General features: G+C 36.3%; 1 protein-coding gene across 2 annotated transcripts in view; it reads left to right on the forward strand.

Annotated features, from left to right (window-relative positions):
* The window catches only part of LOC105436685, a 53,040-nt gene that overhangs the window by 12,165 nt on the left and 23,730 nt on the right, over positions 1 to 17,145 (forward strand). For both annotated transcript variants that reach the window (XM_030980926.1, XM_030980925.1), the window contains 2 exons: positions 10,969 to 11,058; positions 16,729 to 16,832. In XM_030980926.1, coding sequence (XP_030836786.1) covers positions 10,969 to 11,058; positions 16,729 to 16,832 — 194 coding nt within the window. The remainder of the gene's footprint in view (positions 1 to 10,968; positions 11,059 to 16,728; positions 16,833 to 17,145) is intronic.

Here is a 17,145-nt window from a genome sequence, read left to right on the forward strand (position 1 = left end):
TCTCATGGGCATTAAAAAAGTATCTTCATAAAATATAGAGCTGTTATAAATTGTGTTTTATTTTACATAATCTTACCATCAATCCTCAATGATGAGATCCCTTTATGCAATCCAATCACCATTTTGAAACATTGTCAAATTTTTTTGGGAGACTGCCTTTTACACTACTGAAAAAAACCAGTTTTGTCGCTGCTCTGCTCAGTCAGCAAAGAGTGTCGTGTGACCAAAAGTAGAATCGTTCACCAATGTTTTGAGAGCGGGCATTTACACTCCAAAAATCGGTGACATTTCTGCAGGCATTAAAAAAAAACACACGCCAGGGGTAATAATAATAATAATCTGGATTTATATGTTGCTTAACACGGAATACCGTCTCTAAGCGATAAACATATATTATTACCCCGGTCATCAGATTTATTCACGCACAATGTGCACCATCTCCACTCCCTGGGGAGTATTCCTACCATATGGTCACCGAAAAGGGCAGAAGAAATTACTAACACAAATGCTTTCGTCATCCTACCGGGTCCCCATTTCTCTCTTGGATATTGAGGTAGATTTTTTTAACTTTTCGTTTTATCAGCGTATATTTGCTTAACGTAGTAACTTCCGACGAAACACCGGAATGTGAGAAAAAACTATGATTTTTGCTTACAGTGTACATAAATGCATCTGGTATTGTATGAGTGATCTGGCCATTGATCAAACTGATCCTGCATTAAAAAATGAAACTATCGAACGCCAAGGTTACAGAGGAGGTAGGTTATGGTTTAACCCCCTTTATAAATTGGCAGAAAATTGATAGATAATAGCAAGTGCTCTGGACATTTTGAACAGTCATTGGAAACAGCTAGTAGTCATCATGATTCAGAAAGCATATGGAGTCAATTGACGAGGCTGTTACCGTACATTTGATGTGCAACTTGATTAATCCAATTTGTGTCAAATCAATCGACCTTGACATTGACATTACCCTTGAGGCTCGTTAACATACCGAGGCAGTAAAGCTACGGCAGTTTGCTGTGGTGGTTTAAATTTTTTCTCCTCAAATGTACAAGTAACTAAAGGAAATGGCTAGTGGGATGACAAAATTTACAAAGATCCTATTTGTACTCATGATTTGTATTTTCTAGTGTTGTGAGAAACAATTAACAACTTAATTATTCATATTGGAGCGCTTTAAGCACCTTGCAGGGTGGATATGTGCGCTATATAAATATCCAATATTATAAGTATTATTATTACCAAGTTTTGTGATTTTTTTAAGTACACGTACATGTATATGTACACATACATGAAAAATTCATTTGTCCTGATTTACGTTTCTTGAGAATGTGACATATATGTGTAATCATCAAAGGCCATAATTCAAGCAGTCCACCTTTCGTTCATGAGTTACAAAAAAAAGCCATCATATTTACAAGGGGTATGAATAATTTAGTTGTTTACTGTACATACTGTAAATGTGAAAAAAATACAGTACATCTTAAAAAAACCCTACTGCGGTTTACTGCGTCAAATGTTAACTAGCCGTTTGGTATTGTACAGCCAGATGTGTGAGAAGTGCTCAATATTTTACATGTTGGCTATGTAATGGAGGATAGGTGACATTCAATTTATGACTCTCAAGGCTGTGAAGTGTAATACGATTTTTTTGTTTCAATATCACTTCATTAACAGTCATCATTATCAACAAAGGAAGTAAAAGTACCAGGTCCATACAATTTTATACATTTAGATACTACAAAAAGTATATGAAAGTAGAAAAGAGAACAAGCCAAGGTCATGTTTCATTATTAACAATGCAGGGGTAATACTTCATATTATTCATAATGGAATACGTGATACATGATCTACACCCAAAAAAACAGACATGTTGAACATGTCGTCTGTTTGGGGTCACAGGGGCGTTAATTAATCCATGTCAAAGTAATATTGATCAATGCCATTGTGGCTCCAAACAGATGATGTTACTTAAATGCAAAATGGATTTATAGAATTCTGAAACAATACTTGTGACTGATGTGTAAGTAATATCATAAAGAAAACAATCAAACTTTAATGTTGTATTAAATGTAATAATGATATACTACATACATTGTACATGTAAATGTAATAGATAGTATGAATGTACATGTAGAACATGGTATAAAGACATTGTGCTTCAAATTGAAGAAGTTGCACAATTAATATCATTTTCTTCTTTCATTTTTCATATTTATTCAAACAGTACACAACAAAAGTGAAAGTACTATACATTCATTTACATCCGTCATCAGCTGATATAGATCAACATGAAGACACATCGGTTACCATCATAAATGATAAAATGTGTACTTTCTCTTTGTAGCGTCATTTACTTTAAAGATATTACTCGTGATTTAAAATAATCCTAGTAAAACATTAATCATGGATGTGTAGCCTGCAGGAACATGTTGTATAACATTTGTATGTATTTGAAGGGCAACACGTAAAATACTGCCAAAGAAGCTTTAGATCTATTTAGTAGACCTATAGAGCGACCATGAAATGCTTTCAAATCTTTTTTTCCTTTTAATGCCTTTTCTCTCCTTCGATGAGCCTGTCTTTGCGTGAAGGTGAATCTAAAAGAGGATAATAAAACGTGCAAATATGTAAGCAATAAATAATTTTGCACTATAGATGTTAAATCTACATCAGTTTCAAAGTACCGGTAAAACAAAATGAAAGAGTTTCCATTCTTGTTACTAATCTTTGCTAAATTGATGGGAAAAGAATATGGAAGTTCCAAACAAATCAGTATTGTGTTGAGGAGAAATTTATTTTTCAATTTCACTTTTCCAAGGTCCTTGGTCAAAGCCTAAAATGAGGCAAAATACAAGCTCCATATACTTTATTAAATTGTGCCTTAAAGGGAAATCCAACCTTTATCCCAAACCATAGTAGAAGAAAGCAGGGAAATCAGAGAAATAGACTGGTGAAACCATGAAAGTTTGAATTAAGTCAGACACAAAATCAGAAAGTTATGATTTTTTGAAAAATGCAATCACTACAGGTATAAGCTCTTTAAATTGGCTGAATAGGTAATTTCTCTATGATGTAGTGGTGGACAACTTTCCCGTTTGTTCCAACACACAAAATTACTAAAATTTCAATTTTTAGAATATGTGTGACTCAGGAGGATCTTTTCTCTTTATAGAGGACGTAAAATGATATACATGTATGCTTTCCATAAAAAGGACAAAAGAATTACACATGAATGAGTGTTAGAGCAGTGGTCTCATAAAAGGAGCTAGGTCCTGGGTTCGTAACCAAGTCGATGGGCTAGTACCCTTTGGTATTAAAGACATTAATCCTCATCACCAAGTACCTCGGAGAGGACTTAAAGCCATCTGTCCCCTAGTTGCTTACTAACAAGCATGCTTTCTTAAATAGCAGTCAGGTAGAACAATAAAAACAATCCAACACTGTCCCTTTAACATACCAAGGATGGGGGTCAAACAACCTTTAAGTTTAAGACACATTGGTTTATAACTGTCCGCACTTAAGTCCTCTGCTCTAATCCAGCTTCCTACCCCTGCCTGTTCATGGTCTGGTAACCCCGGAGAATGGGGCAGGAACATCTTCAAGGAAGCCTCTGAAGCGTCAACAAAGCCTGCTTCAATGCGGGGACCATTGATTTTTTCTTCCCCTGTCATGTTTGCTTCAGTACTTGCTGCATATTTTTTTCCATGAGTTTGTCCCCGTGCCAAGGGTAGCTAAATTCCATGTACATCGCAGGCCATGTTGACATTGTATCTATACATGCAGGTCTTGAGACTACATGGAAAGAAGCAAAAAGTCCAATGAAATTGAGATATATATTTCCCCCTCGTTCAAACTCATCCACTTTCCATTTATGCCCCTTATTCACCACTTTATGCCCGTTATTCACCACTTTCTCCAGATCAATATAGTCTTTGACCCAGACTGGGTGACATTTATGGATAGCTGTTGTTGTAGACATTTGGTCATTCCTTTAGAGATATTCACACCTCTGAAGAGTTGTTCTCAAACGCTTCTACCGGTGAACTAGATGAAATCGACAGGGCTTACTCCACAAAAGAACTTTTACTGACTGAACTCTCTCATTAATTCGACTAATGAATGTCTTCAAAAGAAGTTTCTTCATCTAACCTGCTGTTTGACTCTGTCTACTTGTATTAATATAGAACAACCCTTGTTTAGTTTGGAGTTAAGTAGGTAATTGCTACCATTGAAGCTTGTAACTTTAAAGACAAACTCTATTTTTAGATGGTAGAGTTACACACTATAAGGACTGGAATGGTCATGTACAAATGTATGTATTAAAGATCATAGCAAAAGTGCAAGATAATTTCTCTTAATCTCAGCTCTCCACATTACATCATGTGTTAACTACAGGTTGAAAATGTTGTTGATTAAAAGGCCAGTAATGTATCAAAGATAACACAAGACCTGATAGAGCCTATACAAGTTATTCCTACATCAGACATCGGACAAATTCTATTGTTAGCATTATCACTCTTTGTACATTTACACATGTACTTTACTTTTCTTTACAGGCCTTTGTAAATAGGGCTAAATTGTCAAAGACCATAGAAAGTTATTCATTTTCTGTAATAAAAAGAGAAGAAGGATGCAGTATCTTTCTTTCAAGAAGGGTTTATTTCACTTCATACACTTGTAGATTTCTGAACAGTAAATATGACACTGAAATTAATATCTTCTCTGTCATGAAAGACCGAAGTTGTACCCCAGCCAAAAAATGCATGACCGGTTTCGAGAGTCATCTTTCCTCCTTTTACAGCAGACAAAATTCCAGGAATCAAACTGCAGCTCAGTGTCAAACAAATTTAAATACAAATATCCATGGAAATATACATCCTGTTACAATTAAACAACATTGGAATGACCCTGTCTGTCGCACTGAATTAATGATGATAATGATATTGGGTTTTTGTATAGCACTCATATCTGTCAGACTTGATGACACACCTGGGGGTGTTTCACAAATGTTCTAAGTCGAACTTATCTCTAAGTTGGACTTAAAGGTAAAGACCAGTATTGGAAACACCCCAATTTCAAAAAATGAAATGGAAGCTCTCATTACCAATCATATGAAAGAATATGTTTTGACTAATACATGATGATAAAAAATTTGCCGGGAAACCGCCTACTAATTCATATATTTGGTAAATTTGTTTCTCTCATGGTCTGTGAGAGATATAGGGTAGTCCCATATACATCTTTCTGTGTATAGTGCTTATAACTTTACGAAGAATGGGCCAAATTTCTTATCATTTTGATGATTCGAGAACCTTGCAGATGCTAGATGCTAGATGATCAACCTTTTCTGATCGATTCCACAACGTTTCTTTCACAATGCAATCGCATGACCATAACTGGTCTTTACCTTTAAACATTATGGAAAGCCATTTGTAGCATTAAGATAAAATATATTCAAAAGCAAAAATTCATGTATTTTAAGAACATGAAATCTCCTTGATAATAGAAAATATGAATGATTTGAATCAACATTTATGTCATTAAAATAACTTTTACAAAATATTTTCAAAGATGCTTATAGCTTTCCATAATTGTTAAGTCCAACTTTAATATAGATAAGTTCAACTTAGGATCTTTGTGAACCACCCTCCTGGAGTTATATATACCCTGTCTTTAGCATGACCGCCATCATGGCGCTCTAGCATTTCAAAGAATTAATTCCTGCCACGTTCCCATTTACATCACCTAGGTCAAATTATGGGGATGTAGATTAATGTCTTTCCAAAGGAAGTTTGTGCTGTGGCAGGAATGTGAACCCGTACCTTGTTGTGTGGTGCAAACTCCAGTGACTTATCCACTACTAGACCACATCACCTCTACATGTATACATTTATGTAGTTAACCTAGTTGAAATACATACATGTATGTCATCAGTTGTTAGATGCACACAATTAATAGAACTCTTATGCTCTCTTACATGATGTACATACCAGCAGAATGATAGAACATGATCGAGATTTATCACACAATTAAAAGTTAATATTGGCCTAGGATAAACATGTTCAAGTGTATATTGTGACATATACACTGTAGGTACATAATTGATATTGCAGCTTAAAGGGGGAAGTCCACCCTGATATTCAGTTGGTTTTCATAGAAGCAGAAAAATGAGAGAAACAGGTCAGTGAAAATTTGAGCAAAACCAATTTAAAATAAGAAAGTTATAAATTATTACAAAGTTGATATACAGTAGGCTTGCGGGTGCACCATGTGAGAGAGAGAGAGAGAGGATTGAGGAGTACTGAAAAGGACTCTCTGTAATTCTTGAGGATGTGTAGTCCTGAAAAGGACATCACCATGCAAGCCGACACTTACAAGCAGCATACAAAGTTGATGTATTGAAGTCATTGGTCAATGAAGAAAAAGTTACTGGTACTTATTTTAATTTTTATTTTGAGATGGATAATAAAAAAATCATTTTATAACAACCAAAGATATTACCAAAGAAAAATAGAAGATTACTTGTGTATATCAATGGCACTTAAAAACAAGTAATGCATGTTTGTACATGTCACCGAGTAGTATAGAATAAGGGAGAAAAACAAAGTATCAATTGCTGCAGAAAAAGTTACATCTTGGAATTGACACGTATAATTTGATTTGTCTTTCAAATTAAAGTTATGTCATATTCTGTAAACTAATATCTGCATGTACAGTATGCTATCATAATAACTGCATAAGCTTGAACCATTGTTTATTAAACCTCTACCCTAGCACATTACATTTTGAAGTCGGTACAGTATCCACCTCAAGACAAACGTTACATTGCGAGAAGCACACATTTGGATAAGATCAGGTGACTGGTGGGGATGCCTCTCTTCTCGGATCATGTGACACTGTCTTTCTTTTAAGATTTCTTGAGAGATGCTCGGGTGATGAAGTGCACGTGTACATTACATTCCGAGACGTGACATTATCTCATGGATTGTATGGTTAGTAGCCTGGCTTTCAGGATGGAACAAATTGTTTTCACCTTGTATCGAAAATGAATTGAAAAGAAATCAATGTTTTTGTCTCCTGAGCAATTCATATCATTTTGAGTATAGCATTTATATGAATTTTGTACAGAAAAAAATGCTCTTTGTATATGTTTACTGGAAGAATATTTTTTTCTACCATTGGATTTGGAAAGGAATTACAGATGGGTCCCCAAATATTATTAGTTGCTGGCCTATGTCCTATGGGGTGCTAAAAGAAACTCAATGCACAATGTACAGTACATGTTCATGTAGGTTTACCAATTGACTTTGCCTATGAATGATTTCATTTGCCAAATGCAAAAGATCAATACGAAATGTATTTTGTAATTGTAACAGAATTTTATTATTTTATGATAAAATTGATAGATTCTCCCAACTGTTACACCTAGGTGGCCCAATCATTATTATCAATGATTTTTACTTTCAGTTGTCATGGGAATCTATGCCCAACTTCATGATTGCAAAACTTTGAAAGAGAGATATACTCTTATATACCATGTGAGAGAGAGGGAGGATTGAGAAGTCCTGAAAAGGGCTCTCGGTAATCTTTCTTGAGGGTTTTTCGTGGTCCTGAAAAGGACTGTGGGTATAGTTTTGAAAAAGACTGTTGATAAACTCCTGTTTAGAAAGAACTGTACAATGTATATATTAATTAAATGTTAGAGCTGCATGTAATGTATGTACACTTAGGTATAATGTGCCATTAGGCCTAAACAAAAAAGATGTTGTATTGCCCTTTAGGTGCCAAAACATGGGTCTTGGGCTGATATTTCTCAATGCTATAATACATTTTTTTTTCTCTAAAAAACAGTACTTTTTTTTTTTTTTTAAAGCCCACTGTAGATTTCAAGATTTTTGGGTCGGTCCCGAAGGGCAATACAACATCTTTTATTTTTAGGCCTTATAGGAAAGTTGTTATGGTATCAATCTGAAGGAAATCTGAGAAAAAATTCTCTCTCCTTGGTCCCTCACATACATGCACATACAGTATGTAGAATGATATGTCTATTTGATCGCAAACGAGGCTACTGTGCAGACCAAGCAGGAGGCGTGTTGGGTACGAAAGGTTATCATTTTTTATTGCGATAGTGTCTTTGAGAGGAGATGAGATGAGCTTCCGTAGATTTCAACATCCCGGTTGTGATGATAGTAGGACTGAGATGCATGAAGCCTTGCTTGTTTGATGTCTTTTCTCCCCAAATTTCTCGCGCCTCATCGGCTTCAGCGTGAGATGCGATCACAGGGGTGATGGGAGCGCCAGAGCAAACAGATATTCACAAATGTGCATGGATGCTGATGCTAACCCATGAGCTGTAGGAATATAGGTACAGGAGATGTAGTTAGATGGAAGATGTGGAAAGAAGAAAGAGGGTAGAGAAAAAAGAAATAGAGGGAGAATGAGGGAGGTTGGTACTGGGTAAGAAAGAGAGGGTAAGGGGAGGGGGAGGGGAGGGGAGGGGGAGGGGGAGGGGAGGGGAGGGGAGGGGAGGGGAGTAGAGTGGGAGAGAGAGGGAGGAAGAGAGAGAAACAAGCAGAAAAGTGACTAGATGGAAGATGTGGAAAGAAGAAAGAAGGTAGAGAAAAGAGAAATAGAGGGAGAGTGCATAAGAGAGGTTGGTACTGGGCGAGGGGGGGGGGGGGGGGGGGGGAGGCAAAGGGAGAAGGGAGGGGGGGGGGGGTGGAGAGAGAGAAGCAAGTGGATTGAAGATGTGGAAATAAGAAAAGAATGTATAAAGAAAAGAGAAGGAGGGAGGGAGGTTGGAACTGGATGAGAGAGAAGGAGAGAGGGAGAGAGAGAGAGATAGAGAAGCAGAAAAATAAGATGAGAGAGAGAGATATGGAAGAGGGGGGGGGGGGGGTGGATGCAATTTTGGCCCATTGCACTTTGTAGTTCCTGTATAAAACCTATGGGAATGAGATTATTCAGTAGCCAAGTAACAAAAGATTGAGAAAAGCAAGAGGCAGGCGATTTCGAGACCCTTCAAAAGGAGAAAAGAGTGATATATGTGAAGATAGTGAAAAAAGACCCCCAAAACAAACAAAAAACAATAGATACCAAGAGGGAGACTAATGAGATGAAGCCAAAAGATAACCACAGAGTGAAGAAAGAAAATAGATATGAGAGATGAATACATGAATAAAAATGAAAGAGATAAAGAAGAGAAAAGATATGAGGCAGTGATAACAGACAAGAAAACAGAGAAATGACGAAGTGGGAGAAGAAATTTGTCTAAATTGGAATGTGAGCATAAAAAAAACCTCAAGTTCTGAATACGAGTGCCCTATTTGATTGAGAGATGAACGTGATCATGAGAATTGGTGGTCTATTAGATTATCTCCTCAGGCATCTCTCATATCTTCCACCTTTGTGAACCAGATGTTCACTTGGTTTACTGCGCTTGAAGCTTCTTACACTGTAAAATCAGGGCCCTGTATGATCAATCGCAAATAAGTTGTTTTTTATATCAACTCTTTATAAAAAAACTCTCTGTATCCTTTAATTGTGTTTGCTATCCTGATGGTACACTGTATATAATGTATCTTTGAAAAGGAACAGAACGAGAAGTCTGTCTACTGGAACACTGACTGTTCACTACATTTTTGCAGAAGTAACATTACCGGTAATTTGTCTATAAGAATTCTTAAGTGGGAACTGATGTGCTAATCATTTGAAGCTTTTACATGTACACCATCTGTTAAGAGGCTGAAGGACATATATTAAATCCATGTTTTTCAACCTTAGTTTTTTTGGTAGTAATGGCACCCTTTTAAGAAATAAAAAGTTTCACCTCACTCCAATCCCAAATTTATTACAGAAGATACTTTTTGCATCACTCTGGCACTCAATATACCTACAGGCAAGAAGAAAATGTTGATATGGAAGAAATGTAATCGAAAAACACTAGATAGTAGATATATTTAATATATAAATCATGTATGCAGGCATCTTGCTGCCGAATACATGAATACAAAATTCATTCGTTAAATCATCTTGATTCACGAATATGAGGAAGTTAGTTGCCCTGAATGATCCTGTTTTTAAATGTTTCAAGGGAGTGAAGCAAATGAGGGTTGTATAATTGTAATTCCGATTTTAAAAAAATAAGAAGATACGGTATACCCGGGCACCTCGCTGCCCCTACAGTGTGTATGACAATGTTCTGGCACCTGGCTGTTGAATAAAAGAATATTGGGGTACCTCCAAATATGAAGGTATTCAGTCATTTTGCTGCCTGAAATCATCCTGTTTCTAAATGTTATGAGTGAGGGAAGCGAGCAAGAAAGAAACCCATTTGATCATCTTTAAGATGTTATCTCTTCATGAAAATCCATAGAGGTTTCTACAATATTGTTTTCATGAAATTGACGTTATTCCAAAGTAAAGTTTTTGATATTACTAGATTTCTCTTGTGACACTCCTAGAGATATCTTGCGGCATCCCGGTTAAAAAACGCTGTATTAAAGTTTATGTGTTACTACCCTTCTGTTTCTCATGAAAATGAGCAAATGGAAGCAAAGTTTGTCTAAAGAAGGAAGCTACAATGTTTTTCTAAACAGTGAAACTGCAATGTTTCTCTAAAAAATGAAAGTACAATGTTTTCCTAAAAAAATGAAACTACAATGTTATATCAGGGTTCGACTCAGGCAAGTGCCCAGGTTACACGGGCGCCCAAAATCGAAGTCTGGACCCCCTGAATTTTGAAATATTTATATAGGGCTTATGCATACAAGCTCTTCAAAGTTCACTCTAGAACCGCTTCCAAAAAGCAGGTGTGGAGTCTTTGTTCTATAGAATAACATGTATAGTCTGCACAGAAAAGATGATCTTTTTCAGCACCCCTTCTGTGCCCCTTCCCCCTTTGTATTTCATGATGAATTTTCTAATTTGGGCTGTCCTTATTCTTTGATCCCTTTTCTACAGGAGGCCCTACTTGCTCTGGGAGCAGCAAACAGCCTTTCTGAAGCGGAAGTTGCAATACGGGAGACCTATGGCTGCTGTTTCACCGATGTGGTAAGAATTATATTGAGGCTACTTGTAATATGTACAGTTTAAGAAAACTTTTACGAACCCTGGCGAAACCCCAGATTCGCTACATTCGCCACTCCGTGAGATACCCTCTTAAGAGACAACCGCCATTGCTATTGTTATGAAAACATTTTTTTTTCATAACCTCCAATGTCACCTGATACTAAAGAACTGCAAGAAAGCTTAGACAGTCATTTGAGAGGAAACTGATCCTAAGGGAACTCCTGCATGTAGGGTATGTTTCATGTTTTAGTCTTTCTTGTGCAGGTAGCTAGTCTTTCAGTAATTTACTGGAAAGTATGGAAAGACTTCATGATTCTCATATGGAAAGTGAGAGAGAGAGAGGGGAGGAGGAGACACACAGACACACAGACAAACAGAGAAAGAAAGAGAGAGAGAGAGAGAGAGAGAGAGAAAGAGGAAGAAAAAGAGAGTAAGAGGGGGGGGGGGGGGGGGTTATTGAGTGAAATTGCCTTTCTAAATTCATTTGTTTTAGCCAAAAGAGTGTTAACTCCTACACATCTACTTTACCAACTTTGTCACAAGGTTAACGCCCTTCTGGCTCCAAACAGACGACATGTAGTTTAAAAGTTTAGTAACAAATTATTTAAACTTTAGAAATAACTGAGGTGTAACGAACCACTTAACATGGCATGGAGAAAGAAATGAAAAACACAGTGGCTGTACAATTGTAATAGAATTATGAAGGCAGACTGCTGGGAGGGAATATTTGTGTCTCTGCGACATGTGTAAGAGAGATTCCCCGCTGTGATAAATAGTGATTAGTATTCAAATTGCTAGGGATCTGATAGCCGAGTAATGTAGGGTTGTCGGCCCTGCCCGGTTGCTTGGGAGATGGTCTGTGTAGTGATTTGATTTACTCTGGGCTGGAATCAACCACAAAAGAATACTGACCACTAATTATATGAAATGGATGGACAGTCTCCTTCTAAAGGGAATTCAATGATTACAAATTATGATTTTTTTTTTTTAAACCCAGAGTTTAAGAGATGGAATACAGAGGAAAAGGGTATTATGAGAGTGAGAAGAGAAGGAGAGGGAGAAGAGAAGGACAGGGAGGAGAGAAGGAGCAGGAGATGGAAAGAAAAGGGAAAAGAGAAGGAGAATGATAAGGGAAGAAAAAGGAGAAGAGAAGAAGAGGGAGATAGAAAGTAAAAGAAAAAGAAGAAGACCAAGAAGGAAAGAAAGGGAGGGAAAGTAAAAAGAGAAGGAGAGGGAAAAGAGAACAGGAAAGGAGGAGAAGTGAAGAGAGAGAAATGGGGAGAGGAAAGAAAGGAGAGAAGTGAAGGAGAGGGAGATGGAAAGTAAAGGAAAAAGAGAAGGAGAACAAGAAAGGAAGAAAAGGAGAAGGGAGGGAGAGTAAGAAGAGAATGAGAAGATAAAGAGAAAAGGTAAGGAGGGGGAAGTGAAGAGATGGAGAGAGAGAGAAAGAGAGAGAGAGAGAGAGAGAGAGAGAGAGAGAGGAAAAAAAGAGAGGAGGGAAGGAGAGGAAAAAGTGGAAAAGAGGTAGAAAGGAAGGAAAGTGAGAAGAAAAAGGAAAAAGGTAAAGAGAAGAAGAAGTTCCAACTGAAATATTGCTATTTAAAAAAAAAAGAGTTTGGATGGTAGCATTATAATCTATGGTAGATGTGGACAGAACAAAGTTAAGCAAATCGGTATATAATCTCTTTGAAAGATAAAGACAAGGATGACTGAAGTGGGCAAGTCTAGAAGCATACACTAAAGGCTTTTTCCTATATAAATTAACTCAAATACTTCAATAAAATCTCAAGACTTTTCTTGTCCGAGGGATCTCACATACGAGATTGAATACCTCTACAACTACAATGTGCTGTTAAAAGAAGAGAGATAGAATATACCTGAAAAGAAGTAAATATTGCAAACTAATACAGCGTGATAGCTCATACTGAGGTGATGTCAATGTTTTCAGAGTGTTTACTAGTAGAGAAAGCATATCCTATGTGTGAGGAGCAAGAAGGGCATTAAAACCTAAACTTCGACATAGACTTATACTGCCCTTTTGCCTGTCACCTGACAATCGAAAGATTAGCGTGGGTAGTGGTGGTTTCTACATTATTATATTCACATGAATGCTCATTGAATCCCCCAAACCATCTGTATTAAACACGATTCACGTTGCTATGAGATGATGTTTTTATTCATATGTTTGTGCTCAGTATATGTATGTAATGAAGTGGACATTTACAAACCACAAAATAGTGTTTCTCCAGATGGCCTTTCTAAGGAAAACATTAAAAACTGTAGGATTTGGAGAGGATTGCAAGGAGAAAATGCATATCCATGCTTTGTTGATACTAAAATGCAAGTCTCTTTAAAACATCATTTTGCACTTGATTTGGTAACATAACAAACAAAAAATACTAAAAAGTATTGTCTGACATTTAAAGAAAAAGTTGAGTTCTGGTCATGCGATTGCATTGTGAAAGAAAACAGTAACAGTGTGGAATCGATCAGAAAAGGTTGATCATCTAGCATATACTGTAAGTATTAGTGTTTAGTGCCATATTTATAATATTAAGGCGTTTGAAGAGCCATGCTTTTCAAGGAACATTTTGTATCTGATGTTCTTCGGGCCGGCCAAGGAAAAAATTAATATTTATTTTTCGGGGGCTACTTTTCAAGCTTGCCTGCATGAAAATAACATTCTAAAATTTGTTTTGCATTGAACTCTATGCAAATTTACAGGGGCTCTTTTCTGATTTTCGGGGGCTCTTTTAGGCATTTCGGGGGCTAATTCGCCCTGAGCCCCCGTGTATTTTTTTTCACTGGTTCTTCCACATATGGATAATAACAATGATAACGCTCACAAATTATTTTTCACCTCTTCCCACAACCCACATGAATAAGCAAATATACATAAAAAAGGATAAATTGTCAAATTATCATATCTGCCATTGTAAGCAAATTTCTTGAAAATATGACAGCCCAAAACAAACCTTATGAAATGGATGAACAAATTTATTAAGCAGAATGGACAAATATTTGAAAGTGTCTGTAAAATATAAGGATAATGATGATGATGCGTGAGAAAACATTGTAGGCCTGTAGATGCAAGTAACCAGGTTAAACGAACCATGGCAAATAGTTTTGTTTGTTTATTTGTTTTTTTTTACAGAAAATTGTAAATTGTGTTTCATCAGTAAAATCACAAGTTTATTAATGAATTTCTGATTTGAATTTCAGAATTTACCAGTAGGAGGTGTAAAGCATCCTGTTATCCTAGGGCCTGGCAGTAACTTACATTTTTCTGATATTTTGAGATTAATGAAAAAGAAGAGAACCTTCACAATAAATTGTATGTCTTAAAACAATTATCTCCATATTGATTAATGAATTAAATGGATCCTAAAGAAAAGCAAAACTAAAATTGGAATTGCTAGGCATTTTAGGAGCTGTGTATCCAAAATTCAAGGAATTTCATTATTGGATCCCTTTTTAAAAACAATTTTTATCATCAAAATGCATTACTTTTTATCAGTGGATCTTGCTTTAATATAAGACAAACTTTTATCACCAAAATGCATTTCTTTTTATCAGTGGATCTTGCTTTAATAAAAGACAAAGAGAAAATATTAGAGTGTTCTGGGAATGTTTTAGGAACTTCATAGATGTGGCATAAAAGATGCACATTCGCTTCCCATAAATACGAAAGACTGCAAGTATGCACTTCAAAGGAAGGCAAAAGACAACAAGCACATGATCTTTCACCCTAGTCCCCATTTTCCCTCTTAAATGTATACAGCTGTATAAGTGCTCTCTATGCACATGAGATTCCCTTTTCAACAACCTTGGTGATATTATTCTCTATGGAGTCCTAATGCATACCATCAAGTGCAAATTTAAGCACACTTGATGGCGGATCCCCTATCCTCCCTGTGCGCTATTGAAGGGGCGTTATGAATTTCAAGACAACCACACCGTTTTTTGTCGCACTCAGGTCGCCGTGGCAACCAAATTGATCCATATTATTGAAAGGAATAAGAATTTGTCTTCAATTTTTTTCTTTCCCTGCATGCCCAGGTTGGCGCGCTGTGGATTTTTGCATTTAAATGGAAATGGGTATTATCGTCTTGTATGCTTTCAAGGGAGACTTGGGTTTGTGAAGCTTTTAACAAGTGGCGGGTCGAGAGTATTCTCTTGGCAACCATGTACATGCATAGCAATGAAGGTTTGAATTACGGGATAAATGGGAGACTGTCTTTGAAAACCCATCTTGAATGCGCAGGCAGAAGAACAAAATGCAATATCTTTTAGGATGTATCTACAAAAGAACCTAGCTATCTTATTTGTATATATGTTTATCAAGAGTTTTTTTTTAAAACCACCACTAGTTTTAATCTTAATTTTTTAAACATTACTTTTTCTGTTTTATTATTAATGCGCAGGCAGAGCAAAGTGCAATATCTTTTAGGATGTATCTACAAAAGAACCTAGCCATCGCATTGTTATAAATGTATAGAGAGAGTTCTTAAACCACCACCATTTTAAATTTTAATATGAAACATTACTATTTCTGTGTTATTATTTAGAAAGGGATTAAGTTCATCAATGCACTGTAAACAAAGATATCTTGAAGTGGATATGAAATGAAATTGAGAGCTTTGAAAGGAAAAGAGAGAGCAAGGATTGTTAAGAATGGTCATTCTGTTTTATGAAATTTTAAAACCCTGTTGATAATTATTCATTGCTTACTTGATCTAAATACTACATATACCTTCTTTTGGAGGTATACTAAGTATTTGTTTTCAAACTATGTCGGTAATGTCAGTGATTCAATAGTTTGCAATAGATTCCTGAATACTCCCCCTACCCCTATAAATAGAAAAAATCAACTTAGCAATTCAATCTAAAAGAAAAGAGGTTTGTTTTAGTGGTTATGTTAAGATGAATTTCAATATCTACATAGATATTTGTCTGGCACTACATCACAGTGACATTACCAATTCTCACAGTTTGAAGCTCCCGTACATAGAGCAATCACAACTTTCAAAAATTCACAACTTCTAATTTTTTTGTCAGATTTTGTTCAAACTTTTGCCAGTCTGCTTCTCTGATTTTTCAGCTGTCTTTTAGAGTCATTTGCTCTTAAGGTTGGATTTCCCTTTGAACACAAATTTAATGCACTTCTGGCGCTGAACAGACGTTATGTTACATTATAGCAGGACAAGCCTTCAGACAATTATATATCTCGTGTTCAGAGGAGATGAGTTAACATCCTTCTGGCTCCAAGCAGATGGTATATAGCCTATCATCAGACCGAAGTTGCAAAATGACCCGCTTTTTTTCAGCTCGGGATATTTTCCCAAAGCTCGACATGCTCATCACAAAGTAGCTCGTACGGGCGCAAATTAGCCTGCTATTTCCCAAATAGAAGGCTATTCAGGAAACAAGACCAAAATTTCTCTGGATATTTTCTCGACCAAATAGCCCGCTTATTGCAACTGCAGGCTAATGAAGACTCAAATTAGCTGACTAATTTGAGATCGGGCTAGTTAAAATAGCGGGTTATTTTGCAACTTCAGTCTGATGAAGACGGGCCTTATGAAACTAGCAGGTGCTTTTCAAAATGACTTTATTAAGTACATGTGTACATTTCATGTTCTTATTTTCCAGACGGACCTAATCCTATACTTATTGAGCAACAGAACAGGGCTTCTGGCAAGCATAGATGGACTAGCGGGGGCCTGTCATAATGTTCCCAAGACGGGTATTACGGGGTAAGTAGCTATACGCTTAACCTCCAGAGCTTCTTTATTTCTGTTTATATGCATTTCAAGGTAATCTGGTAATTTCAATTTATCATTGGTGTGATTGCCAAACCATTTCTATAGAAATGTTTATGGTGGAGAAATAAAGATGGCAAAAGATATTCAGTAAAGCTTGATATAAACAATTATTTGAGTTAAAGATTAAGTGGAGTTCTGTTAATAGAAGTTAAAAGAAAATAAATTCTCACAGAATCCAACAAAAATTTTACTGAATGTTCATAAGATCATAGCTAAATAACATGTGCAAAACGATTTTGTTAGA

Source organism: Strongylocentrotus purpuratus, unplaced genomic scaffold (genome assembly GCF_000002235.5).
Source record: "Strongylocentrotus purpuratus isolate Spur 01 unplaced genomic scaffold, Spur_5.0 spur5_scaffold_11, whole genome shotgun sequence".
In the NCBI taxonomy this organism is placed as follows: Eukaryota; Metazoa; Echinodermata; class Echinoidea; order Camarodonta; family Strongylocentrotidae; genus Strongylocentrotus; species Strongylocentrotus purpuratus.